The sequence below is a fragment of the Neomonachus schauinslandi genome, chromosome 12 (genome assembly GCF_002201575.2).
Source record: "Neomonachus schauinslandi chromosome 12, ASM220157v2, whole genome shotgun sequence".
NCBI classification, from domain to species: domain Eukaryota; kingdom Metazoa; phylum Chordata; class Mammalia; order Carnivora; family Phocidae; genus Neomonachus; species Neomonachus schauinslandi.
Window position 1 is genome coordinate 31,257,797 of NC_058414.1, and position 27,962 is coordinate 31,285,758.

Consider the following 27,962-nt stretch of genomic DNA (forward strand, 5'->3'; position numbering starts at 1 on the left):
TTTTTTTTTAAACAGCTTTATTGAGATACAGTGCATTTGCCATAAACCAAAGTGGGTTTTGGTCTCTATTTTGTCTATTAGGGAGATTTTTAAATTGGGTGTATATAAATAGAGTTGATTAAAATTATGACAATTTAATGAAGCAATGGTAGTATGTTTGGCAGATGCCATTACCCATATGTCAGAATGTGTATTTTTGTTGTTCTTGCTAGACTGCCTGGGAGATTTAGGTTAAGGACTCTCACCACTGCACCTGCGTTCTGGAGCAGACCCTCAGGTGCAGGATGAAGGACAGTTTCAGGTACAGGTGTTACAGGTTGTGGGATGGGCATGCAGTCACCTCACACTGGTTCTCTTCACCAGAGGGAACATTTTCAGATGTCATATCTACAGACGTGATAACTTTTTACACTAATAAAAACCAAGTTCACCACAAATACACAATTTTTAAAATTAGATGACTTCTAGAAATCTCTTCTGAATTCTCTGAGACAATTCTCTGAGACAGAGTTATGAGTTATGAGTTAACATCAGTCTGACTAGTAGTAAAACCAGAATGGCTTTTAAAAATTTTTTGTTCTCGACTGCCTTCGGCTCAGGTCATGATCCTGGAGTCCCTGGATCGAGTCCCGCATTGGGCTCCCTGCTCGGCAGGGAGTCTGCTTCTCCCTCTGACCCTCCCCCCTCTCATGTGCTCTCTCTCATTCTCTCTGTCTCAAATAAATAAATAAAATCTTTAAAAAAAAAAATTTTTTTTGTTCTATGTATTTTCCTTATCCATGAATATTTGGTAACCAACTGTGGCTAAACTGGTTTTAAATTTTATTATATTTAATGACTTCATTAGCCTCTAACTGCTGACATAAATAATTTTTTGAAAAAACCTCAGGATGTAAGGATTCTACAAGAATGAGTTCTAGACTTATATGTGTGTGTGTGTGTGTGTGTGTGTGTAAGGTTAATCTTCCAGTAATTTCATAAGAAATTATTGAAGTGAGTAATGGGGGATGTAGTGGGATTCAATTCTAGGATCTCCTGGTATAAATGATTCTATAGTTGCAAAGAGATCCAGCCAGGAAACCTTGTTTTTCTGGTCCAGTGGGTTTGAGCTGCTGCTCATTTTTAAATACTTCCATTTTTAAATAGTGGATTATATCAGAATGAGGACTCATTAATTTTCTCTGTTACTGCCAGAGCCATGATATCCACACGTAAGTATTTTAAAGTATTTTAAATCATAAGCAAAAGTGTAGCTGGAAGAGCCATATATTTGATGGGAAGTGCTGGGAATTCTAGTCAGCTGACTTGGTTGATTGGTAATTACCATGAGTTGCTGTCCTGTATGAAGTCTGTTTTCATTGCTGTCTGTAGGGCTAAATCTTCGTGGCGAGTAACTGCTGCCGGTGGTTGAATGTTCGCTCCTTGGGAGAGTTAACCAATTCTCCTTACAGAGCTAAACTCGTTTTGCTCTCTCAAAACTATTGGTGGCATATTCTCTCCAGCTAATTGCACTCACCTTAATGGAATTAAAAAAAAAAAATAGGGTGTCTGGGTGGCTCAGTTGTTAAGCGTCTGCCTTCGGCTCAGGTCATGATCCCAGGGTCCTGGGATCAAGTCCCACATCAGGCTCTTTGCTCCGCGGGGAGCCTGCTTCTCCCTCTCCCTCTCCCCCTGCTTGTGTTCCTGCTCTCACTATGTCTCTCTCTGTCAAATAAATAAATAAAATCTTTAAAAAAAAAATAAAAAAAAATAAAACGACTCGCTGTGCTTCTGTTATATATCATTTTCAAAATTTGGCATTTTTGCCAATTAATTATTATGAGCCCCTAAGTGCTCATTTCACCATCAGGGATCTCTTGTTTCATACATTCTATACCTTTTTGAATCCTAGTGATATCCTGATGGGATCAGTACTGGTAACTGGACTGAGGAATGAAAGAGTAGAAGTACTTGTGGCAGTTGGAGAAGCAGCAGATGCTGGGATGGTACTTACTATGTGCTGGGTACTCATCTCATATGCTAAGTTACTTGGTCCTCCCGTAGTATCACTGCTGTCCTCATTTTGCAGCGAGGAAACTAAGGCACAGAAAGTTTAACTAACTTGCCCGAGAACTTGTGTGCAACTAACTTGCCCGAGAACTTGAAGCCATGCATTCTGGTGCCAGAATTCCTGCTTTAATCCACTATCGTCTGCCTTCTCTATGGAAACGATCACAATACCAGAGGAATCAGAATGCACATATTTAAGTCATAACACCCCAATTTACCATTTGTAGTTACATCTCCATTAGCAGTTTGTTTTAGTAAGACATACATTGAAAAGATATCATCATTTGGTTGAGGTGAGTTTCGATTATTCTAAATAGAAAATTTCCGTTATTCTAAAGAAAACCAGATGCCTTCTCAGGAAGCCTTGTTTTTTCAGCCATTTTCTCTTGGGGTTTATTTTTAGTCCTTCTTTGTTCTTCATAAAGGCTGGACTGAGTATTGTTCAGCACAGGGAATTGCCATGACTCCTAAGCTATAACTGTTTGAAACATGTAGCTGTTTTGCACATGGTAGACACATGCTTCAATTCTTATGCCCATCTTATGCTTATGTGTATTTTTATTTGCATCTGGAAGAAATGTGAAGTTTTATGCTCAAGAGTAACTAAGCTAAAACATATCATCATCCTGCCAACAGACTAGAAGATATTTGGTTGTATTTCTGCCAAGGTGCTTCAAAGTACCCATCCCCCTGTCTTCTGCAATGTGCGAGCATGTGTACACACACACACACACACACACAGGAAGAATAAAAGAGCTACACAAGTCTCACATAAAAATTGGTAAAGTGTTTGTTTCTTCCTCACATTTAATAGTTCTTCTGGGTATGTGTCCTGGCATTATTTTTTAGCCACGGCTAGTCATCTATTTGGCATCTCTTCAACGAGCTGGACAGTGTGTGCGTTTTCCCCTTGGTAGGCTTATGCAAATATATGCTCCTCTGTGATCTTGTAATCAGTGTGGTTTCAGGAAGGTCTCAGATTTCATGACTTGATTCTCTTTGCATTACAGGAGAAAATTCTGTGGGGATTAAGTAAATTTTGCTTTCCCTTGGGACTGAAGCAAGGTTGCTCTTGGTCCATCATCATGTATAATGCATCAGCTACCTTAATGGCATTGTTAAGATTCCAAGTAGTCTTAACTCTGTAGCCTGAAGAAAATATATTGGCCCATTACCAGCTTATACAGGTCAGGTATCTTAGTGCTGGGAGCAGGGAAAAATGAAAAGTGACAGCTGATGTCAGCGTGAGTTCTGTTTCAAAGCTCTGTAGCCAATCTGAGTAGAAAGTCCTATTTATTTTCTTTCTAGTGTAAGATTTTTTTCCAACTAAGTATTGAAATAATTATTTCATCTGTTAATATTCAAGGTGTTATCCATAAACTTAAAAAGACACGTTCAGCCATAAATTAAAACAAAATTAAAAGTGGCACCAACTAATGGTATTCTATGTTTGGAACCAATTAACTATTTTGTAATAGAATATCATCCTTACTTTAATTATAGAATTATTTTTTCATTATACTGTGTCATATAATCGACTGTTGCAAATTTTTTTGGAAGTAGAGTGAACTATTAGAGTAACGATGATTGTACAAGAAGTTGTGGAAGTGTTTTTGACAAGTTTGAAATTCATTTGAAGCAAAAAAAATCATAGATTATTCTCTGGTATTGTAATTAGTGCTATTTTCTTATTAATTTATTAAAAAAAAAAAACCCTCTTATTTTCCAGTGAATAAATGGCCACTATAAAAATAAGAACAGGGGGCACCTGGGTGGCTCAGTTGGTTAAGTGACTGCCTTCGGCTCAGGTCATGATCCTGGAGTCCCAGGATCAAGTCCCGCGTTGGGCTCCCTGCTCAGCGGGGAGTCTGATTCTCCCTCTGACCCTCCCCCCCTCATGCTCTCTCTCATTCTCTCTCTCAGATAAATAAATAAAATCTTAAAAAAAAAAAAAAGAACAGATGGGGCGCCTGGGTGGGTCAGTCAGTTAAGCATCGGACTCTTGATTTCGGCTCAGGTCCTGATCTCAGGGTCCTGAGATCGAGCCCCGAGTTGGGCTCTGCGTTGGGCTTGGAGTCTGCTTAAGAGTTTCTCTCACTCTCCCTCTGCCTCTCCTTTCCCTCCCTCCCTCCCCCCCCAGAAAAAACAAAACAAAACAAAAAAACAGATAATAAAGACCAGAGTATAAAGTACTCAGCATTGCGTGCTTTGAGTGTTTATAGCCATTTTGGGGGGTAATGTTCAGGCCTCCACTGATGTTTTATCATAGCATCCTTTTTGTTACATGTAAGAGGTAGAAAAGGAGGTAGATGCAAGTGGACTTGATTATCCCTATAGAAAACTTTTAAAAATTTAAGCAACTGGGGTTTAAATGACTAGGAAAGCTGACGTTAGAGATTTGTGACACATTAGAAAAAAGCCTAAATTCTCAGATACCCTACTTGTGTTCTCAGTCGTCCTTCATTCGATAGCTGTGTATTGAATGCTTGCCATTAGCTCAGGGAGGTAGCTATGAATAGTATGATGCAATTCTCACTGTCATAAAACTTGTAGTTTAATAGGGATGACAGGCATAATGAAAATAGCTACCAAAAGGGCTTTTTAAATGACAGTTATGAAAGTGCTGTACAGGGAATTAAGTCCACATTGTCCTGAATGCATTTGATGGGAGACCTGACCTAGTCCGCTTGGTCAGGGAAGACTTCTGTAGGGAAATGATATTAATTCTGAATTTTGCATGGTAAGTGGGAGGGGAACAGCTTCTCAGGCAGTGAAATGAGTATGTGTAAGGGTCCAGAGGCCTTGCTGCAGGATCTTGGTGTGTGAGAGAAATAGAGATCAGAGAGAGTGGACAGAATAAGAAGTGGAGACAGGATCAAAGCAGGAGTATGGTATTTGACCAGAGCCTCAACTCAAAGAAATCAGGTGTGACCTACAGGAGTCAAGCCAATCCCACCTTTGGACTTCACACATTGATTTCTTTCTTTTCTCGTTCTCAAAAATCTGGAAGACTACTTCTAACTGTCTCTGGAAGGTGGAATAGTTGCTTTGGTAATTCTGAGTGGGGTCAATAGGTATTCCACGTAGCAATTAGATTTTTGTGCAGAGTTAAGTGCTGTGTCTTTGAGCTTTTTCATACTACTTTCCTGATGAAGAAAAAAAATTTTTTTAAATTTTTCTTGAGTAGTGTTAACAGATATAACTGAGCACTTGTTTTGTTTTCAAGTCCAGGACAGGTCTGTAGTTTGGATGCAGGAAAACATAAAGACTGACAATACTGGTAGGGCTAGACAGACCTGAATTCATATCCTGACAATGCCAATTCGTGTTTGTATGGCCTTGGATAGTACTTACTCCTTCTGTGTTTCATTGTCCTCATCTATTAAATGAGAAAGACAAACATGTACCCAGAGCTTTGGGTATGGGAAATGCTCCATAAATACTAGTTTTGATATATTATTAAGGGAAAGTGGCAGTTCATAAAATATTTCTGGCTAAGCCTTTGGTGGCTTCTGCCCATTCTTTCTGCTAGTTTCTGATCCTACTGAGGACACAGGAGGCAGAGCAGGATCAACAAAAGCTGTCCTTCACGATCTGCTTCCTAATAAAATAATCATCTGTACCTCTAGACTATAAATTCCATGAGAAGTTACTCCAAGACTAAGCTCTCTTGGAAATTTGTCCTGTGTGCGTAGCATTCAGCATTATGTGTACCTAGAAGACAATAAATATCTGCTGAACAAAAAAAAAATAAATGAATGAATTAAGCCTATCATCAGTAAATTGGGTAGTTTCTCCCGTTCACCCAACACTGTGTGGTGAGAAGTCCAGTTTGGACAGGTCTGAGAGAGCATAGTAATTCCCCCTGCCATAGAAAGATGCAGTAAATATAAACAGGAAATCTAAAAACCATATAGTGAGCCTCACATCTGCTCACCTAATGCTAAGTTCATCATCTGTGCTGAGGCTCATGTTCATATTTGTTTCCTCTCTCTAAGGTATATTAGAATCACATCTAAGTTAATTTTAAATTTCAAGGCATAAAATACCAGCAATGACCTGTGAATAGAAATTTCTATAGTTGTGAAATATTTAAAACATTCAAAATTGTATATAATATTATATCCATGTGTACACTTAACATGTTAGTCTTTTGCTATATTTGCTTCAAATCTTCTCAAGGTTTTTAAAGTCTAATTCTGTATCAGTGTCTCCTATTTCATTTCTCTTTATTTATGCCTTTACTCTTTTACTTGGTCAGTCCTGTAACTTTTTTTAAATACTTTTTTTTTTTCAAAGAATCAGCTTACCTTTGTTACTAATGTTTACTTCCTTTTACTTTAAAAGCACTTTGCTTGTGTTCTTTTCATAACTCATTGAGTTAAATGTTTAACTTATTCATTATCAATTCTATTTTCTATAAGCATCTAGAAATGTAAAATTTACTCTTGGTAGTATTTTAGCAGCATCCATGAAGTTATGATACCTAGATTTTTGTTGTTGTTGTCCATATATATTTTTTCTGTAATTTATACATGACTTTTATATGACTCATAAATTATTTAGGTTTTAGAAACAATTTATAACTTGTTTAAAATTTTTATATTAAACATTTAAAAATTCCTAAACATATGAGCGTCTTTGTTGTTGGTTTTCAATTTTGTTGCTTTATGCTAAGTGCTGTGTATAAGATATTGATTTTTTGGAAGTTGGCCTGGTATTTAAAAGAAAAAAGTTGGTAACCCTTGATTTTTTTTAAATAAATAAATAAAGTAAAAATAGATTGCAAAAAACAACAACAACAAATAGATTGCAAATCATAGATACCACTTAATTTAACTCTCTCCTTCATTTTATAAGAAAATAAGTAACAAAAAATGGCAAATGACCAACCTGTGTCCATTGTAACAGTTGCTGGAAAAAACAAACAAAAAAACCCCACTTTTTATCAGATACAGCCTTAAATGCGAGTTTGTCTTTCTGAAGGGCATTGCTTGAGAAGTTCCTCCTTAGGAAGTCAACCCTTTGTTTGTACATTTAAATCAGTCCTGGCCTAATTCAGAATCATCCAGGGAAGAACACTGAATACTGGTGTTGAGTTCTTGGGCACAGTGCATGAGGCTCAGGGTATAAGAGGGAGGGAGATGTTGCAATGCAGTCTTCTTTCAGCAGCTAGAAGTGTTCCCTGTTTATCTTCACTTCTTCAGAAAAGGAGTGGATGGGAGAATGATAGAAATATCATTCTTTTTGTATAACTACCTTTCTTTTTGTATAACTATCTTCTGATATGCTTTCTTTCTGTATAACTATCTTCTGATCAATTATACTTCTCCCTGTTAATGTTCAGACATCAACTAGAGAATAAGGTTTTAGATGATATACATCTCTTACGCTAAAAAATTCATATAGAGCAATACATTTAAACTTCCGTTATTTGTAAAAAGATACAATGATGTAATAATTTACTGGAAAGAGTTATAATTTCATGAGTTTGTAATTATATAGTCACTGTATGTGGGCCACATTGATTTTCCAGTCTCCCAATTTAGAACTGCATCTCAGAGCACCTGATAAGTACCCTTCCTTTGTAGGAACCTAAAATTTTTTTTTTTTTTTTGAGAGAGAGAGAGAGAGAGAGAGCACATGAGAGGGGGAGGGCCAGAGGGAGAAGCAGACTCCCCGCTGAGCAGGGAGCCCAATGCGGGACTCGATCCCGGAACTCCAGGATCATGACCTGAGCCGAAGGCAGTCGCTTAACCAACTGAGCCACCCAGGCGCCCGGAACCTAAAATTTTTTAGTAGCCTAATAAGACATTGTTATATTGATGGGTCTGTCATAGTTACCTGGCAGCTGAAAAATAGTTTCTCTTGCCTCTTTTTTGGTTAAAAATAAGCAATTTGGGAAGGTCTCAACCGAAGGTCAGATTTATCCTATTATTTGTGGAAAAATAATGATGAGTATTTTTAAACGAAGCTATGGGAAACTACAATGAATGGCTGGCTAGAGGTAATTAAGATAGACCTTAATCTTATTAGATGAATGAAGCTAGACTCCTCCAGTTTATTCCACTAAGCCAATCTTCTTAGAAGCAAAATCCCTGGATTTAGACATCTAAACATTCACTTGATGGGAAGTTGTACTGTGTTGAATAGTGTCCCCTCAAAATTTATGTCCCCTCTTGCTTGTGAATGTGACTTTTTCCTCATAGGATCTTTTCAGATGCAATCAAATTACAAAGAGGCTCTAATCCAATGGCTGGTGGTTATAAGAGGGAAGTTTAGACATAGAGACTCACACACACAAAGGGAAAGCAAAGTGCAGACAAGGCAGAGATCCGAGGGGGTGTGTCTACAAGCCAGGAAGTGAGGAGGATTTTTGGCAACCACTGGAAATTAGGGAGAATCGAGGAGGGATTCTTACCTCGAGTCTTCAGAGGGGGTATGGCTCTACCAACATCTTGATTTCAGACACCTTGCCTCCAGCGCTGTGAGAGTATCAATTTCTGTTGTTTTAAGCCACCCAGTTAATTTGGTAATTTGTCACAGCCATCCTAGGAAACTAATACAGAAGGCATTTTGATTATAACGAATGTAAAAACATTTAGAATATGTGCTGGAGGTGCCTGGGCTGACAGACAAGAGAAGGGAGTAAGTCTATACATTTTGAAAATGCATTGCATCTCAAAAGACTAACAATTGTTCACTTAGGGTGCTTGTGAGCTGGAACTCCTGAGAACTTATCATAGTTTTCATGCTTTGTTTTCCTTAGCTGGCATCACCCAGGGGAAATCAGTATAAGGAAAGACTCCTGCACAACAATAAAAATAGATTTTAAGCTCACTAGGTCCCTGGTGGGATTTTTTTTTTAAACCTGAGAGCTCATAAGAAAGTGATAGCCCTCATTTTCTGTGGTGTTCACCATCTTCCATTAGGACTAACTCCTTCCTTATCACCTTTATTTATATCCAGTGACTTTCTAGTTCTGTCTCTTTGTTCCTTTTTTTTTTTTTAAGATTTTATTTATTTATTTGAGACAGAGAGAATGAGATACAGAGAGCATGAGAGGGAGGAGGGTCAGAGGGAGAAGCAGACTCCCTGCCGAGCAGGGAGCCCGATGCGGGACTCGATCCAGGGACTCCAGGATCATGACCTGAGCCGAAGGCAGTCGCTTAACCAACTGAGCCACCCAGGCGCCCTCTTTGTTCCTTTCTTGTAGAAACTTTTGCTACAATAATATTCTTATACATCTTTTTCTCTTTAACAGGAACCATGCAATTTTTAAATGAAATCATTCTTTTTTTTATCAACTAGATTTGTCTATTAGTTTTTAAAATATTTTTTGATTGATGACTATGCTACAAGATCCTAGCACTTATCAGTTAGTATTGAAGTAGTGCAGAGATTTTGGGGGTACCTGGGTGGCTCAGTTGGTTAAGCGACTGCCTTCGGCTCAGGTCATGATCCTGGAGTCCCGGGATCGAGTCCCGCATCGGGCTCCCTGCTCGGTGGGGAGTCTGCTTCTCCCTCTGACCCTCCTCCCTCTCATGCTCTCTGTCTTTCATTGTCTCTCTCGCAAATAAATAAATAAAATCTTAAAAAAAAATTAAAAAAAAAGAAATAGTGCAGAGATTTTGAATGATGCTTTTTAGTTCTACATCTTGGAGGAAGCTGATAATTTGGTTGCTGCTTAAAAAACTATACTGTTGAATAGGGTAGCAAACACAAATATCCAAAGTTATCAACCAGTAGTATAAATGAAAGATTGGCTAGTTGTGATAAAATGGGCCTTATTCATCGTCAGCTGGTTTTTGTCCTATAGGAAGATGGAAATGTGGGAATAGAGGCTCACTTTTAGCAAATCTCTTAATTTTCAGGGGAAGATGGAAATCCAAGTTTCCAGAACTGTGAAGGTCTGAGATTTTATCTTATTTGCAAGTTAACAAGTTAGCCTGCTGGAATTTCATCTTTGCAGGCAGAAGACAGGAGACTCCTGGGTTAGAGACAAAGGACTTTAATACTCATAGCCATAGCAGTAGCCAGAACATCATTTTCTTATACTTGTCTCTCGAGCCTCGATTCCAGACACTAACAGAGAGGGGAAGGGCTAGTGACACCTGCATACACAGTGTGTTGTGTTCCTAGAGAGAAATTCTGAATTTAGGAAACCTAAATCTTTTATACTAGGCAGTAGACGTGCTTTGTTTTTTGCTTTAGAGGGAGATATCTCCAATTTTTCAAGGCTGTCTACTATACAAACATCTTTGAAAAGGTAGTCCTCAGAAAACAAGGAGTCCTAGATTTCTATTATAGCAAAGTGTTATTGACTTATCTTTCAGAATTTATTTTATTTTATTTTTTAACTTTTTTTTTTAAAGATTTTATTTATTTATTCATGAGAGACACAGAGAGAGAGAGAGAAGCAGAGGGAGAAGCAGGCTTCCCGCTAAGCAGGGAGCCCGATGTGGAACTCGATCCCGGGACCCTGGGATCATGACCTGAGCCGAAGGCAGACGCTTAACCATCTGAGCCACCCAGGCGCCCTCAGAATTTATTTTATTTTATTTTATTTATTTTTATTTATTTATTTGACAGAGAGAGAGTTACTGAGAAAGGGAACACAAGCAGGGGCAGAGGGAGAGGGAGAAGCGGCTTCCCGCCGAGCAGGGAGCCCGACATGGGGCTCGATCCCAGGACCCTGGGATCATGACCTGAGCCGAAGGTAGACGCTTAATGACTGAGCCACCCAGGCGCCCCCAGAATTTATTTCTAATCACTTAAATTAAGCTTTTTACATTAGGGTGTTTTTAAAAATTCGTTTGAAAATTTATAGTGTGAAATTAAAATTTAGGAAGTATTCACTTATACTCTTGACTAGAGTTATATTTCGTAGCCCAGTATACTAACAAAACAAATTTTAGGGATTAATACAGAGTTGCCAGTCTTTTCATTTTCACCATATAGGGAAACAACCCTTTTAAAATACCTAAATTCTAATTACCATTGTTAACATACAGAGAAATGAATATAACAACTAATGCCTTATAGTATCCCGGATTGGGTCTTGGAACAGAAAGAGGAAATTAATGGAAACACTGCTAAAATCTAAATGCTCAGAGTCAGTAAATAGTAATGTACTGAGGTCAATTTCTTAGTTTTTACAAATGTACTCAGGTAATGTAAGATGTTAACAGAGGAAAAACTGGGTGATTAGGTATGCTAGAACTCTGTGTGCCATCTCTGCAACTTTTTTGTGAGTCTAACATTGCTGCAAAATAACCATTCTGTTAAAAATTTAAAAATGGATAACTTTAATAATGAAAGAGAAGAAAAGAACTAATCTCAAAAACAAAGGGCAGTTGTATAAAAATGAAATACATTTAGCCTTATGAAAGACTGACTACACTGTATTTATTTTTCTCATTTTGACATGAACTGGTAAAGATTTTGATACACGTTAGTATAGACCTATAGATTATTGGCATTTGGGAACCACCATGTGATAGCTTTATTTAATTTTAATTTACTGTAAAATGAGGTGAGATGGCCTTTCTCTCCACTTTTCTTAGAGAGCTCATAGAATCAGATAACTCTTATACTTTTACCTGAACAGATGTTTAGCCTGTGTCCCTTCTGTGAATCCAGTCTGATTCTTTGTAATCTCAAGTTACGAGTTTTAATCAGGGTGGGTTGGTGGATCCTCTCCAACATAAGATTTTGCTTTTCTAGGGATTTCCTTGATGCAAATGGCCCTAGGGAGACTTGGTTTACTCCTGACTCAGTAATGCCTGAAAATGCCATTTGTCACCATTAGGAGGGAGGAAGGGGAAAGGTAAGAAAAGGGCAGGTTTCTCATGTCAGTGTCAATCAAGGGGAAATTGGGAAGAGGTTATTGTAGGCAAGCGCCTGGTGGAATGGACTCTAGCCATGTGGCCACAAACAGAAGTCTGGGCAGTGCATATGCTTGGAAGGAATCTAGTATACAGTAGAGGTCAAGGGCAGGGCTTCAGTTCTTGCAAAGATGTATTGGCTAAAGCATAGCTTCTTAACCATGGTAGCATATTAGGATCATCTGGACAGATTTTAAAAATGCCAGGTCCCACCCCTAGAGATTCTAATATAACTGATAGGGAATAAAGCTTGGTATTCCAGGGCTCAGAACTACTGTGCTAGAATGACCAGGGATGTCGCCCATGGAGGAGAATAACTGGTGTAAACCCCAGTCTGCAGGGCAGAAGGCTGGTCTGGGACTGGTGCCCATGGAGCGGGAGAGGGAGAGGGCTGTGACCCAGTGAGCAGAGAAGGAACACATGGGTTACTGGGTTGAGGATTTGGTCTGTAAGTGTCACACTGGCCCTGTCCTTTTTATGGTGACCACATCATCTTGATTTGCCTGTGGCTTTCATGGATGTAGCACTGAAGAACCTGCATCCTGCGAAACCCCTTGGTCCGAGGCTAACCGGATGGTTGACCATGCTGGTCCCTTTAATGCAGGCTAAGGCGTCCCGCATACCAGCACCTACAAGTAGCACTGCTCTTCATGGCTCTGTCCATGGTAGAATTCTCACATAGTCTTGCCTCACCATTTGCCTTCCGTATTGTTTCCGATAAAGCTGGCTGGCCTGGGTCAAACAAGAAAAGGTGTGGAGAAGAGCTATGACGGTTTATGTCCTTTTTGTTAAGAATCTGCTGAGGAACCAGTGTAGGATTTCAGGGAGCTCAGCAGTGAGGAGCTCTAGAATGCAGGGACAGGGGTGGGGTAAAGCAGTTGCTCTCAAACTTTAGAGTGCATTGAAGTCGGCTGGAGGGTTGGCTAAAACACAGGTGGCTGAACCACATCCCAGCGTGAGGCTTGAGAATTTGAATTTTTTTTTAAGATTTTATTTATTTATTTGACAGAGAGAGACACAACAAGATAGGGAACACAAGCAGGGGGAGTGGGAGAGGGAGAAGCAGACTGCCCGCCGAGCAGGGAGCCCGATGTGGGGCTCGATCCCAGGACCCTGAGATCATGACCTGAGCCGAAGGCAGACGCCTAACGACCGAGCCGCCCAGGTGCCCTGCGAATTTGAATTTCTAACAAGCACATGTTATTGTGCTGGAAACTGTTCTTTGGTTACCACCAGTGTAAAGAGACTTGACTGGGCATCTGGCATACCCAAGTTTAAGTAAGTAGGAAGGTTCTCTCTTAATCTGTGTTTTCTCACTTGTGAAGTATTTGCCTCATCAGTCATTATGAATTCTCTCATAAATCACTAAGATCACCAAACAGAATGCCTAGGTTCTGGAAGATACTTTCATTCTCTGAAAGATCCCAGTCTTTCTGGTATCCTCTATATGGAGATGATTTGGTATTGGACTGAGTGTTTTTAGGTTAGTAATTCCAAATACAGTATTCAGAATCAGTGGGGGAATTTTTGCAACTCTAAAAACCCTGAAGCCCTACCTCCTTGGAGATTCTGATTCCATAGATCTGAGGGAAGGCCTGGGAATCATTTGGTTTACAAAGCCCACCAGGATGAGGCTCTAGCTTGGGGAGTAGTTTTGGGAATCCCTGCTATGAGCAACCATTCTCTAGTGCAGGCATTCTCAATCTCTGCAGTCCTGTTGAATGATCTCGAGCATTTATAAAGATGCTGATGCCCATGTCCCATCTCCAGAGATAATGATTTAATTGATTTGAGGGTTGGCCTGGACATTGGGATTTTAAAAGCTCCCCAGGTGATTCTGATATGCAACCAAGGTTGAGAACCACCGTTCTGGTGTATTCCTAGAGTAAGAAAAACATGGGGTATTTGTAAAAATGCAGATTCTCCATCTCACTTCTGAGCTGCCTAAACAAACTTTCAGGGCCAGAAACATAGTAATCTGCATTATTAATCAATAGCCCTGAATTGTTACTCTTAGCAAATAAATTAAGAGAATCCTAGCTCAAGAGACATGATAGAATCCCTCATTGAGTAAATATTCCCTGACTGCACCCCTCACCTGTTTATATAGTAGTTTACAGTCGACTTGACTCTGTTATCTCATGGGATTCCTTGAATACTCTTGTTAGCAGCGTGAGTAGATATTAATCCCATTTTATTGATGAGGAAACTGAGATCGACAGTTTTCTAACAGCACGCTTGGAGATACAAACATAGATTAGGTACATGTGCTTCCCTGAAAAGACACCATAGGCTAGGGGAGGATGTAAGACAGAAACAGGAATGCAAGTGTAAAGAGGTGCAGTACAGATCTGATAGTATATGAACATTCAGAGAAACAGAGGTTAAATGAGAGGTAATTTGTGAGGAGGAGGAAATCAGAGCAGGCTCTTTGGAGGCTGTGGCCCTGGCTCATCTTGGAACTGATAAAGTTGTAGAATTTCCTTTGAGGGTCTGAATGGAGGGCAGATGACTGTGGCCTTGCTGCTGTGCTCCCCTGGCTCCCTTTACTGGATTTTTCTAGTTTTATAACCCAGTCTGTGTAGCTTCCTTTGTGCTTTCAGTGTATCATATTTGTAATAAATTCTGTTTTTCTTTTGGGATCTTTCTGGCTCTTTAAGAAAAATGCAGTTTGTCTTTGAATTTTGCAAATAAATGATTATTTTAACTTCCCTAGAATAAAAATTGCAATAAGCCTTTTGTCCACCAGGGAGATAAACCAGTAGACACTGGAACTATCATATAGTTCATTTTTAGAGAGGTGGGTAGTTTTTTTTAACTCTTAACTATCTAATTAGCTAAAAATAAACATCTGTACTATGGTGATTGTGTTATTAAATCAAGGAGTATGAAGAAGGTTTCAATGACAGCAGGTTTATTTCTGGAGCAAAAGAGACTTTAAGGAATGAAGCTATGACCGGCAGTCGGATAAAGAACCGAACTCTATTAGGATGTGCTGCTGGCTTTTCTCTTTCCCTACATCTGTCTTAGATTATTTTATATAATACCCACTTTCAGAAAGCATCTGGTTCCTCAAGAAAGTTGTATGAAGATATGGAGAACTTTTATAAGTTGATAAGACTCAACAAAGTTGGCTTAAGTAGTGATCTTTTTTGCAGTATACTATTTTTAGTAAAATACAGTTTCTTATTTTCAAATGCAGTGCATCTTTTAAAACAGATATAAGGGCCAAGAAATAATTTTATTTGTCTCTTAGAATAGGTATTAAATTTAAAAGGCACATATTTTTTGACCTGCCAGATTCACATCTAGTAATGTGTTCTACATACATATCGACAGAATTGCACAAAAATATGTGAAAGGATGTTTGAAGTATTGTTTATAATGACCAAACAAATGGAGATAATCTAAATGTCTGCTGGCACGGGGATGTTTAAATGAATTATGGTTCGCCCCTATAATGGAATATTATGCTATCATGGAAAGAATGAGATATTGATATACAAAGATGTCAAGGTTACCTTAAGGAAAAAAATCAAGTGGCAGAACAGTGTGTACAGTGTAAACCCATTTGTGGACTGAAAGATACCTGTGTATTTATGTATTTCCTTAAATATACCATATAGACTATTCCTGACATAGTACACAGAATCTGTCAAAAATGCTTGCTTTTCAGGAGTCACCTGCAGGCTGTACAATGTGTATGAAGGGAGTATTTTTTACTCTTCACCATGTGCATCCTGAATTCTTAGAAATGTTTCCATAAGCATTTATGATTTTTAAAATACTGGATAAAAAGTTATATAAACTAAAAATCCATTAAATTTTATTTATTTTAATAATTAATAAATCAATAAGTTCAATGTAATAACTTCATTACTTTAATTCATGGTTTCAATAATTATTGCCATATGGTGAATCCCTTAAAAAAGTCACAACACAGAAATTAATTCCCATCATTTAGAAGAATTACACATACCACCAGTTGAGAGCCTCAAAATTGGAATTCTAATAGCCCAACTGAAGAGATTTTATCCCCCTGTTGTTTGTGCTTCTCTTGAAGTGTCATGGAAACATTTGATAATGAGTGAACCATATTGAGCTCCTCACTTCATTTGCAGTGTTAGGCTTTTGTGCAGATGGGTCTTGATCATATGCTGTTTTTGGATCCACTCCTATTTTTCAGAATCAGAAATTAGTGAAAGATTGTTTTTCATTATCTAATCATCTATTTAGTCCTGGTATATTGGACGATTGTTTTAAAACATGAATTCTTTGTTCTTTTTATGATTTAATATAACATGTTTCCAAAGTTGGTATTTTAAAGAAAATTTGAGTAATTTATAAAACATTTCTTATATACCTTTGCCTCTGACATATTTTCCCCACTTACAGTGACTTGTCAACTTCCATTGTTCCATAATCTGGTACCATAATTCTTGCTATTATCTTTTTTCTTCTACTGTTTTTCTATCTGCTGTCCACTGTGAGTCTGAGACTTCAGAAAGAGATCTGATGGGGTTGGTTAGTCATTATCCAGTAGAGGGAAATATTTTCACACTGAAATCTTACTCTATCCAAGTTAACCTCATTGACTGTTGGCCCCTCATGTCTCTCTAACAGAAAGCTAGAGTGTTGATTTCTGGTCCAATTAGATGTTTTCAGGAAGGTCTTTTGAAATATAATGACCTCTAATTTAGAACCTAATCTTATGGACAATTCACCAGTCCAACACCCCAACAGAGGATATTTTCAATTCTGTTAAATTTACTCCCAGCCCTTCTCAAAAAATAAAACAAAACAAAACCCCCAAAGAATCAGCCTGGGGAAAGTTCAGATTTGCACTAGATCCCCATAGGTTCTAGGCCCAACTCATAAGTAGTGTAGGGGAAATGACACCGGCCTTGCATTTACATATTCACAAAAAGTTTGCATCCCTACTTGGCAATGTCCCAGGTGGGCAAGCTTGGCTCTTGGAGATTGTGACCTCCTATGTAGAAGAGAGACAGCAATCTTTCTTTATAGGATTGATGTGAGGATTTAAGGCGATTGTGTATGTAAATCGAATAGAACAGTAATCAACACATAGTAATTTTTTGTTTTTTTTAGAGAGCAAGAGAGAGAGTGCGCAAGAGAGTGCATGAGTGAGTGTGTGAGCTGGTGGGGGAGGTGAGGAGGGGAAGGGCAGAGGGAGAGGGAGAATCTTAAGCAGGCTCCACCTCAGCACAGAGCCCAAGGGGGGGGGGGGGGGGGGGGGGGGAGGGTCTCGATCTCACGACCTTGAGATCATGGCCTGAGCCCCTGAGCTGAAATCAAGAGTAGGATGCTTAACTCACTGAGCCACCCAGGCGCCCTATACATAGTATAGTAGTAGCCAACATTTATTGAGTGCCTGCTAAGTGCCAAGCATTATTCTAAGCTCTTTATGCATTTTACCTCTTTTAATCATCTGAACAACCTTGTGAAATTATTACTTCCATTTGACAGATGACACAGGCAGGTTCTGTAACTTGCTTCAGATTGCACAGCTAGTAAACGAAGGAGTTGATAGCTCATGCTGTTAACATCTTCACCAAACCAGCCCCACCCAGAAAGTCAGTGTCTGGCTTTATTTCTGTGCTGAAGTCTGTGCTTTACTGGGTTACACCCCCTGTCAGGCTTACAGGTGGAGTACCACCCTGTTCTTTCTTACCCTCCATCACATCCACCTGCAGTCCTCAGTTCATGATGCTCAGTGACTCCCTTGGGGATTTGGAGGTGTCACAGGATCAGAGCCCTTTTACCTGTTCTCTGCCACCTCCTCAGAACTGGGGTTCACTCGATCCTGTAGGTTTATCTCATGAGAAACAGTAGTCACAGACCAGGCTGCTTTCTTGGAATTCCAGCGAAGAAACTGTCTTCAGCCTTGTTACATCCTGTTTGCTCCTGTTCTCTCCCCTCTTGTCAAGCACTGAATATTTGGGGTAGGATTAATCCGTAAGGCAGACTGGAAAGCCGGCTGCGTTTGCCCCTTTAAACCACCCATTCATTCTATTAGTCCTTTCTATTTCACTCTTTCCTATCTCAGTGTGTCAGTTGGAATTACCAGCTTTTAGCTTCTGAAGAAATAGGAGGTCAGTGGGGGGAATGGAAAAGGCCATTTAGAACAATGCTTCTCAAACTTTAATGTGCATATGAATCACCAGGGACCTTGTTAAGATGCCGATTATAGTAAGTGGATAGGTGGGGCCTGCATTTCTGACCAGCTCCCGAGTGTCTTAGCACCCGCTGGTTTCTAGACCACACTCTGAGTGGCAGGTGTTTAAAGACTGAGGCACCACCCTGAGATGGCAGAGGATTTACCGTATTACCTCTTACAAGAACATTTAATCCAAAGAAATGAGTCTCATGGGAATTAATGTAACCAGCTGCCAGAAGAAACTTTGGAATTTCAAGCCCCACCCGGACTGCTTACTGGTAAAACCGTTCATGGTTGGAGAACAGAATAGTATAACCTTGTCAAGTTTTGATATAAACACTATAAAAGTAAGCATTTTCCTCCTTCAGTTTAATTTAGTGACTCTCAAATGATTTATATACATTTTTACTTAGCTTATATGAAAGAGTATCATCTTGGTGCTGCTCAAGGTTGAGTTTCTCATGATGCAGGGCGGGGGGAGGGGTGGAATAGAGGATTCAGCTGATCCTCATGCAGGGGCCACATGGGTTTTTCAGTATCTGTTTCTTTGTTCTTTCTCTCGTCACCTCATAAAAGGCATAAATTTAGTCAACTTTTATTTCCCCGGCTTTTGATTTGGAGTTGGCTCCCCAGGAGTGTTTATGAATAATTCTCTTAGAACAGGTTTGATAACGCTAATCTGAATAAGGAAATATTCTTCAGAGCTTTATACGTGGAGTTGTGGTGTGGGCAGGAATGTGTGAAATGATGCTGGTGATTCTCCTGGTGATGGCTGAGGCTGATGCTCTCCGTTTCTGTTTCCAGGGAGGAGAACACTGCTACTACCAGGGCCACATCCGAGGAAACCCTGCTTCATTTGTTGCATTGTCCACGTGCCACGGACTTCAGTAAGTGTCTCCAGTTTTTTGTATCATCCATTCTTTCGATCCCTTATTTCCTTTAGTTTTAATGCACCGTAATCAAAATCTTTATGTTATGTCAAGAAATAATTTTTTTTAAAGATTTTATTTATTTATTTTTTTGAGAGAGAGAGACAACGAGAGAGGGAACACAAGCAGGGGGAGTGGGAGAGGGAGAAGCAGGCTTCCCGCCGAGCAGGGAGCCCGATGCGGGGCTCGATCCCAGGACCCTGGGATCATGACCTGAGCTGAAGGCAGACGATTAACGACTGAGCCACCCAGGCGCTCCAAGAAATAATTTTATTTTATTTTATTTTATTTTAAAGATTTTTATTTATTTATTTGAGAGAGAACACATGAGAGGGGATAGGGTCAGAGGACGAAGCGGGCTCCCTGCATGCGGGACTCGATCCAGGGACTCCAGGATCATGACCTGAGCCGAAGGCAGTCGCCCAACCAACTGAGCCACCCAGGCGCCCCACCAAGAAATAATTTTAAATCAGTGATGGGTCTGATCTTTTTCTCTTTTGAGGTTTATAAGCTGAGCAGATTTTGAAATTAGAGTCGCAGAAACAGACCAGGGTCTTTGGAATTATCATATGATACCGTACAGTGATGTTTGAAGCTTTTTTGTAGTTTCATCCAAGTTGTGACAAGAGTGGTTTGGGTAATGTTGGTTCTCTGGATGCTTAGCCCCTTGGTACCAGCTCTGCCCCTACTCTTTCCTGATGTTAGTTTTTATGTTTTTATGGAATAACAGAAATTTCAGTAGGTGGAAACTCTTGACTCCTTGCACAAAGACAACAGACTGTAAGTCACCTCAAGAACTCATGTGTTCTAGCTGAATCCCACCTAAAACCCACAGCAAGCTTGTGGGAGGGTCCTTCTGTTCTCAGAAATCTCCAAGGAACGGAGTTCATCCTTTCTCAGGGCCTTGCTTCCTTTCTCATAACTTTCATTATCAAAGAATGTTTGCTGATGTTTAACTTGGGAATACACCTACTTCCTCCATTCTGTCGCTAATGGTGATACACAGGTGGCCGTCTCTTATTTATTTTGTGAACGCCTTATAAAGCTGCCATGTCATTCCTCTGCATTCTACTTAGGCGAAATCATCTCAGTTGTTTCTTGTTTGTTTTACTTTTTGGGGCACAGAACAAGTCAGCACTTTAGTTCTGTTAAATTTTTGTTTGGAAACTTGAAAATGCATCCTGTCAGCTCCCAAGTTCGAGATCTGGCTTTTCCACGGAGCTAGCCGTTACTGAGTGTCTGCTGTGAGCCAGTCACTAGGAAAATCAAGGCCATGACACTATGACTCCTGTCCCCGGCAGCTCAGAGTCCAGTGGGGGCAGGTAAAGCTAGCTCAGCTTCCTACTAGGGAATGTGATAGGTGTATTTGTTTTCTTTGAGAGAGTAAGTAACAGGAAAATGTAAGAAGAGAGTGGGCACTGAGAAATGAGGTAGTGCTTGAGGTCTCCAGAGAAATGTCACCTGAAGAAGCTAGAGTGGGCCCTAGAACAGGCTTTGATAGAGTCTTCCGAGAGAGGGGTAGGCAGAGAGGTCTTCAAGAAAGCTAGGAAATAGAAATAATGGAACAGCCTGGAAAATCGAGCTAGTCTGCGTAAGCGGTGCCTCCAGTCAAGCTCGGGCAGTAAGTATGTCAGAGGCAGAAGGGAGAGAGTGTGGGAACTCTGAAACTTACATAGCCAGAGGAAGGAGGCCAGGTGCCTGAGAGCGTGAAAGGCCTCCATCCGCTTATTGTTGGTTCTAAATAAGACTTTTATTTATTTTAAATAAATTCTTTGACTAAGGAGACATTTTTACAAACAGGAATCCATGCCTCATATCTGAGGGCCTTGGTTTTCTTATCTGGAGAAGGAAACATTGACGTGCCCTTCAGTAATAAAACCGTTCTATCTGATCTCAAGATGATTGCAGCTTTCAGCTAAGAACAGTACCCTGGGCCCATCGACATTTGTGACAGCAAATGTATGATAGTGATAGAAAAAAGAAGAGGCGTTTTTCCCTCTCTCTTCCTCTTAAAATCTCAACCCAAAGTTACCATGTAAGCATCTTGCCCAGGACGTAGTCCACTTTGCTTTCCAGTTTTCCAAACGGACACCATATTTGTGAGAAGGCATCCCTGCCCTCCAAGGGCTCTGGTAGACCTGAGAACCTGAGACCAAGAGCTTGCTGCTCATGCCCCATAGGTATCTGAAGAGGATGGAAAAGTAACTGTAAGGAAACTTTAGTGACTAGATCAGGAGTAGAACCCAGAGCCAGCTTCAGTTGTTTTAACAAAGTAAAATTTACCTCTGCCTTGAGAAACCTTTTCATTTAAAACTAAACAAAAGGAAACAAATAGAAAAATGCGCCATGTGTCTAGGAACACTGTCAGGATTGTATATAAGCATATTTGGGTGTTCTTAGACTTTTATGAGTGTGTTGGATAAATTTACTCTTGTTCTTCTTGTTATTTATCAATTATTACTTCTTATGTTGATTTTACCTTCTGAACAAAAATCCTGACAGAAATATTTTAGAGGATATTACCTAAATATTAAATAATTTATGTTGTCTCAATTACAGTGATTTGGATATGAAATAGATTATTTCATCCATGACTCATTTTTTATAAATTACCAAGTACATATGGAGATTTTTAATTTTTCTTGATTTACTGGATTCAGTTAAAGAACATAAAGGGAAAAAATAATCAGATTTCTATGTCTTTTCCATAAAGAACCTGCAAATGCACATTTTGTTTTTCAAATTCAAAGGACTCATGGGCAATATTTTGGTCCTGGTACGTTTGATGTTATGACAAAAATCCTGTAACTATGGGAACCCAAAAGAATGGAATCAAGTGTAAGTTTATTGCCCTCTTGTGGCAATTTGTAAGAATGGCTGTTTCTTTTCAAAATCTTGTTTTGATCCCTCCTTTTAAAATTTCAGCTCAATTGGCCTATAATAAGTAGGTCCTAGCTGCAGGTTTTTATCGAATATATGCTGTGTGTGGACTCACTGCACTTATTGGAATTTATATAAATATAACAGAAAGGTGTCAATCCTCAAACAAAGTAAATAAAACATATACTTTTTAATGGTTAAAGAATTACTAATGGCACATTGTCATATAGGGAGCCAGAACCCTCTAGATACATATGGTGTCAGATTTTGCTTTCTTTACACTGTGTATCATGATGTTTAAACCCAATAAAAGTCACTGGTTTTCACATTTGACACTGACCTAATGCAAGAGGAAATAATACCCTGTATTATTTAAACAAAATGATCTGCTTGCCACTTAATCAGCATAGCCATGTGAACTTTGGCAAAAGGTGATGGTACTGTACAATTTTCTGGATGAGTCTGGCCAGTTCTTAGCAGGGCAGAGAGAATGTCTACTGTTGTATTTGGTCTACTGTTTTGAAAAGGCTCCCCCCAACTCTGATTCCTTAGGCATGTATTGTCAGTAATATCTTACAAAGTGCATCTGTTTATCTTTAAATTCCAAATGCAGTGTCGTCCAAATTCAAAAAGTGTACTTTGGTTGAAAATCTTACAGATGTGAGAGTAGCCGTTCTACGGGTATATGAAAGTTAAGGACATGTGGAAGATGTTACAGCAGGAATGAAAGAATTTGGATAGAGGCAGAGCTGGAGGCCATTGTAATTATAGCTCAGGGAAATCAACTGATTTCACTAAGCCGTCAGTGAAAGATAAATACTATTTTATGCGTAACAGTTTGGATCTCAGGCAGTCATTTCCATAGAACACTGAAAAATGACTCCGGAAGATCCCACCTTGTCCCCCCTCAAATGCCTGAATGATAAGACACATTGCTTTAGCATCACAAGGGGCTTGATCTCAGTAGAAGAACCGTGTTCTTTAGAAGGAGTGGCTCATTGGGATCTCTCTGGGTGGAGCTGAAGCCATATGTAGATTAAAATGCCCTCCAGAGGATTCCTCAGTTGGCTTATAGTCGTCTCCAGCCTAAGAGATCAAAACCCAACTCCAGATTTATGCCCCCTCCCTGCATCCTTCTTCCATGTGCCTAGCCCATTCTGTCCTTCCTGCGGCTTTTTGCATTTTATTAACTGGGAATTCTCTCTCACGCGTTGCTCAGGTCAAAACCTTGGAGTCTTCACTGACATGACTCTTGCATACTCCATTTCAAATCTGCCAATAAATCCTCTTGGTTAGTTCTACTTCTGAAAAGTATCCAGAATTCGACCAGTTCTCATCATCTCCACCAATACCACAGTGATCTAGGCGGTTACCCTCTTTTTTCACTTGGATTACCAAGATAACTTCTCCATTTCTATCCTTGCCATCCAAAAGACTATTGTAACGTAGCAGTTGGAGCAATTATTTTAAAATTTAAGAGTGATTGTGTTTACCTCTCCTTAAACCCCTGCAGTGGCTCCACATGTCTCTCAGAGTAAAAGCCACCGCCTCTAGAAGGCCTACCTCATGTGGTCCCCACTCTTCCTCTGATCTCATTTTATGGCCCTCCCCTCATCCCCTTCCTCCAGCCACTCTGCATCCTTGATGTTCCTGGAGCACACTTAGGGCTCAGGTCTGACATGGTCTTTGCATAGATATTCTTATGGCTCATCCCTTCACTTCTTTCAGATCTTTGTTCAAATGCCATCATCCCTAGAAAGCCTTTCTCTAAGACTCTATATAAATCCAACAGTCTTCTTTCCTTGGTCTCTACACCCAGTCCTCTGGTACCATTTATTGCCCTTAACCTACTTTATTTTCCTCCCTAGAATTTTTCACCACCTCATATATATTTAGTTGTTGATGATATATATATATATATATATATATATATATATATATATATATTTTTTTTTTTTTGGTCTGTCCACCCTAGAATGTGCATCAGCATCATGAGGGCAGAGAATTGGTCTCTTTTGTCCACTGCTGTATCCCTAGCACCTAGAGCAGTGCATCATAGGTGCTTAAGTGTGCGCTGAATGAGCAAATGGGTGAAGAGGCAGCCAATTGCAGATGGGCAATTCAGGAACCAATCTGCCTGGGCTCGCTCTCTCCCTGCCTTTGTTCCTCCCGGTTATGTAATTTGGGCAAGTTACTTAATTTCTTTGGGCTATGGTTTCCTTCCCTGTAAAACGAGTATAGGCAAATGTATGAATGTACCTCCTTCACACATTTGTGGAAAGATGAAATGAGTGTAGAGTTTTCAGCTCCTGGTAAGCTGTTGAAATGTGTCACCTCTTGTGATGAGAGCATCTTCTAGGTGTGTGGTAGGAAGGCAATTCTCGACAGAGCCCTGACGGTCTGCATCAGAACTGCCTGGGATTTGTTTAAAATGCAGCTTCCTGGGCCCTTGCCAAGAAATCTGAGGAAGGCCCTGAAAGTTTTACCTTTTTGCAAGCTCTCCAGATGACTATTTGCATATTAAAGTTTTAGAATTATGTGTTGGAGGGCGCCTGGGTGGCTCAGTTGGTTAAGCGACTGCCTTCGGGTTGGGTCATGATCCTGGAGTCCCGGGATCGAGTCCCGCATCGGGCTCCCTGCTCGGCGGGGGGTCTGCTTCTCCCTCTGACCCTCCCCCTCTCATGCTGTCTCTCTCTCTCTCTCTCTCTCATTCTCTCTCTCAAATAAATAAATCTTTAGGGCACCTGGGTGGCTCAGTCGGTTAAGCGGCTGCCTTCGGCTCAGGTCATGATCCCGGAGTCCCTGGATCGAGTCCCGCATCGGGCTCCCTGCTCGGCGGGGAGCCTGCTTCTGCCTCTGACCCTCCCCCCTCTCATGTGCTCTCTCTCTCTCATTCTCTCTGTCTCAAATAAATAAATAAAATCTTTAAAAAAAAAAATATGTGTTGGAGGGAGGATAATGGACCACAATTATAGAATGATAATCCTGAACTTGGGGAAGGGTCAGGATTATGGGGATTCAGAGGGAGGGGCCTTTCCCTCTTAGTGGTGTGTGTGTGTGTGCACACATGTGTGGTATGGTGCAGTTTTTATGCGTATGTGGGGTATAGTTTTGGGGATGTGTGTGGTATGGTGTGTGGTATGTAATCTGTATGTGGTGTGTGTGTGTGTGTGTGTGGAGTATGTGTGTGTGTCTGTGTATGTATGGTATGTGGTGTGTATCTGGTGGTGATGGGTGGGACTGGAAGTGAGTGTTGAGAAGTAAATTAGTTCTCTGGCAGCGGCTGATTTTAAAATGATCTTGTTCTGAGGCAAGAGTCGATAGCCATGCGTAATTATTTTCTTGTCCTTGGCAGTGGGATGTTCTATGATGGGAACCACACCTATCTCATTGAACCAGAAGAAAATGACACCTCCCAAGTAAGTGCTCCTTCTGTTTTTCTGTGGCAAATGTAAAGATTGATATTGGGAGCTTTTCCCCTTCTTTTTTCCTCCTCTTTTCGTCTCTATTTTATTTTCTTATTTTTAGGGCCAGGATAATAAATATAAATATATCCCATATATATAAAATTAATACTGACTAAGTCAAAATCACAAGTGGGTTTTTTTTTTTTTAAGTCTGTGTTTTACTCTGTATATTGGAAATACTTTCTGAGGTGTTCTGAAGCCTCCATTTTTGTTCTTTCTCCACTATAATGTGCTATGATTTGTCTTAGTTTGCTCAGGCAGTCATAACAATATAGTGGGGGGTTTAAACAACAGAAATTTATTTTCGCACTGTTCTGGTGACTGGAAGTCCAAGATCCAGGTGCCGGCAGAGTCTGTGTGTGTTGAGGGCACTGTCCTTGGGTTGTGATGGCCTCCTTCCTGCTGTGTGCCCACATAGCTGAAAGACAGAGCTGTGGTGTCTCTTCTTATAGGGGCACCAGCCCCACCCCACCCTGAAGACCTATTTTAACCTTTATTGCCGTCTCAGAGGTCCTGTCCAAATACAGTCACATTGGGAATGAGGGCCTAAACATATGGGTTTTGCGGGGGGACACAAACATTCAGTCTCTAACAGACCAACTCAATAGAAATGTGATTTTCCACCGCTCTTTTCTAGATTTCAGATTTTTCTCTGTTGCCCATTGTCTGTAGGGCCTTGTGCTGATGAAATGTAGGGAAATCTAAGTTTTCTTAATTCTCTCCTTCCTTTTAGTTGCAACATGCATTTTCCACAAATTAGAAAAGCATTGAGTTTATATTGTAGACTGCAGAGAAACATAATACACTTCCATTCTTGCTCTGTGCACACAGATATTCTTCCTTGTATTCAACATTGTTCACTTAGGCAAGTAATTTCTAAAAATACACACTGTTTTGCCTCCCATAAAGGGAAGTGATTTGTTTTTAGCTTTTGTTGTTGTTATTTTTTTATTTTATTTTTTTTTAAAGACTTTATTTATTTGACAGAGAGAGACTAGCAAGAGAGGGAACACAAACAAAGGGAGTGGGAGAGGGAGAAGCGGGCTTCCCGCTGAGCAGGGAGCCCTATGAGGGGCTCAATCCCAGGACCCCAGGAGACACTTAACTGACTGAGCCACCCACGTGCCCAGGGGGAGCTATTTGTATTGTATTGTATTTTCTGGATGCTTACTGTTGACTTTTATATCACTTTGCTTGGACAGGTGAAGTTTTTTACAACAATATCATGAAACTTGACTGTTTATGACATTCTATTTTTTTTGACTGAAAGGAGCCAGAAATAATTATTTGAATGTTCATTAATTTTTCTTAGATGAAACATGGCTTTTTGTCTATTGGTTTGTCACAGAACTTGTATGACATTTGAATTTTGGAGCAAGGTCCATTTGGGCATCTACTTATACCAGTCATCTTACTCCCCGATACGAGACGAGTGTGAGCTCTGCAATCTTTGCCTGGCAAAACTATCTGGCTCTAAAAGTGGTGCAGGGATCCATGGAAAGGAACCAGTTATAAAAAGCATTAGCCCATTTTCCCAGATGTCTTACTTCTCCTTGGGGAAATAGGTTCATTCATTTATTTTCCATTACTAGAGGCTTTGGCTTCTCTGTCTGCAGAGGCATTTTGTTTCTAATAGGAGAGCTCTCTGGTGCTGGGGGAATCTGGGAGCAGGAGAGGGTTGTGCGGTGGCCCATTGCCTTTTCTTTTTCTTTCTTTTTTTTTTTAAAGATTTTATTTATTTATTTGACAGAGAGAGAGCACAAGTAGGCAGAGTGGCAGGCAGAGGGAGAGGGAGAAACAGGCTCTCTGCTGAGCAGGGAGCCGGACGTGGGGCTCGATCCCAGGACCCCAGGATCATGACCTGAGCCAAAGGCAGCCACTTAACCAACTGAGCCACCCAGGCGCCCTGGCCCATTGCCTTTTCAAATCCAGGAGAGTGCGTAGTCAAGCTGTGGTTATTTTAGGAGTCTCAGCTTCTTCAGCTCTCATTGCCTGAGACTGGAGATAACTGGTTGCATGTGCTTAATCTTGGTTATTTGTGTTCTTTCAGGAGGATTTCCATTTTCATTCAGTTTACAAGTCCAGACTGTTTGAATTTCCCTTGGATGATCTTCCATCTGGTATGATATTCATATTATGACTTTGAAAAAAAAAAGTCAACTTTAATAATTCATTTGAATGCTTTAGAGCTAATCTATATGTGGAATACCCTTAGCTCATGACCGCTCATAACAATTTTAGAGAGAAAGGGACATCAAGTCAAGGACATCAGGAGGGAGAATAAAATGTAAACTGACTTCATGTTTGTAGTGGATGAGTTTGGAAAGATACAGCTTGAGCACACTGAAGAAGACTTTTTAAAATTAGAAAAAGAACAAGGTATTTCTGAGTGGAGAAATAATGTTAGAGCAAAAATTGGTCTGCATAGACAAAATATAGAAAACTTCACTTTCAGTGAGATACTGATTCTGTTAACATAGGGATGAACTTGTAATCATTTTCCTATTTGTTTTCCTCATCTCTTTTTGCCTCACCATTTTAAGAAAGAACGATTATAGATTAACACTTTTTA

At 40.0% G+C, this 27,962-nt stretch overlaps 1 protein-coding gene across 14 annotated transcripts in view; it reads left to right on the plus strand.

The window, feature by feature from the left end:
* ADAM22 (ADAM metallopeptidase domain 22) overlaps window positions 1-27,962 on the plus strand; it is a 224,172-nt gene that overhangs the window by 124,501 nt on the left and 71,709 nt on the right. For all 14 annotated transcript variants that reach the window (XM_044920240.1, XM_044920244.1, XM_021689563.1 and 11 more), the window contains 3 exons: window positions 18,919-19,001; window positions 25,279-25,342; window positions 27,441-27,510. In XM_044920240.1, the coding sequence (XP_044776175.1) occupies window positions 18,919-19,001; window positions 25,279-25,342; window positions 27,441-27,510 (217 nt within the window). The remainder of the gene's footprint in view (window positions 1-18,918; window positions 19,002-25,278; window positions 25,343-27,440; window positions 27,511-27,962) is intronic.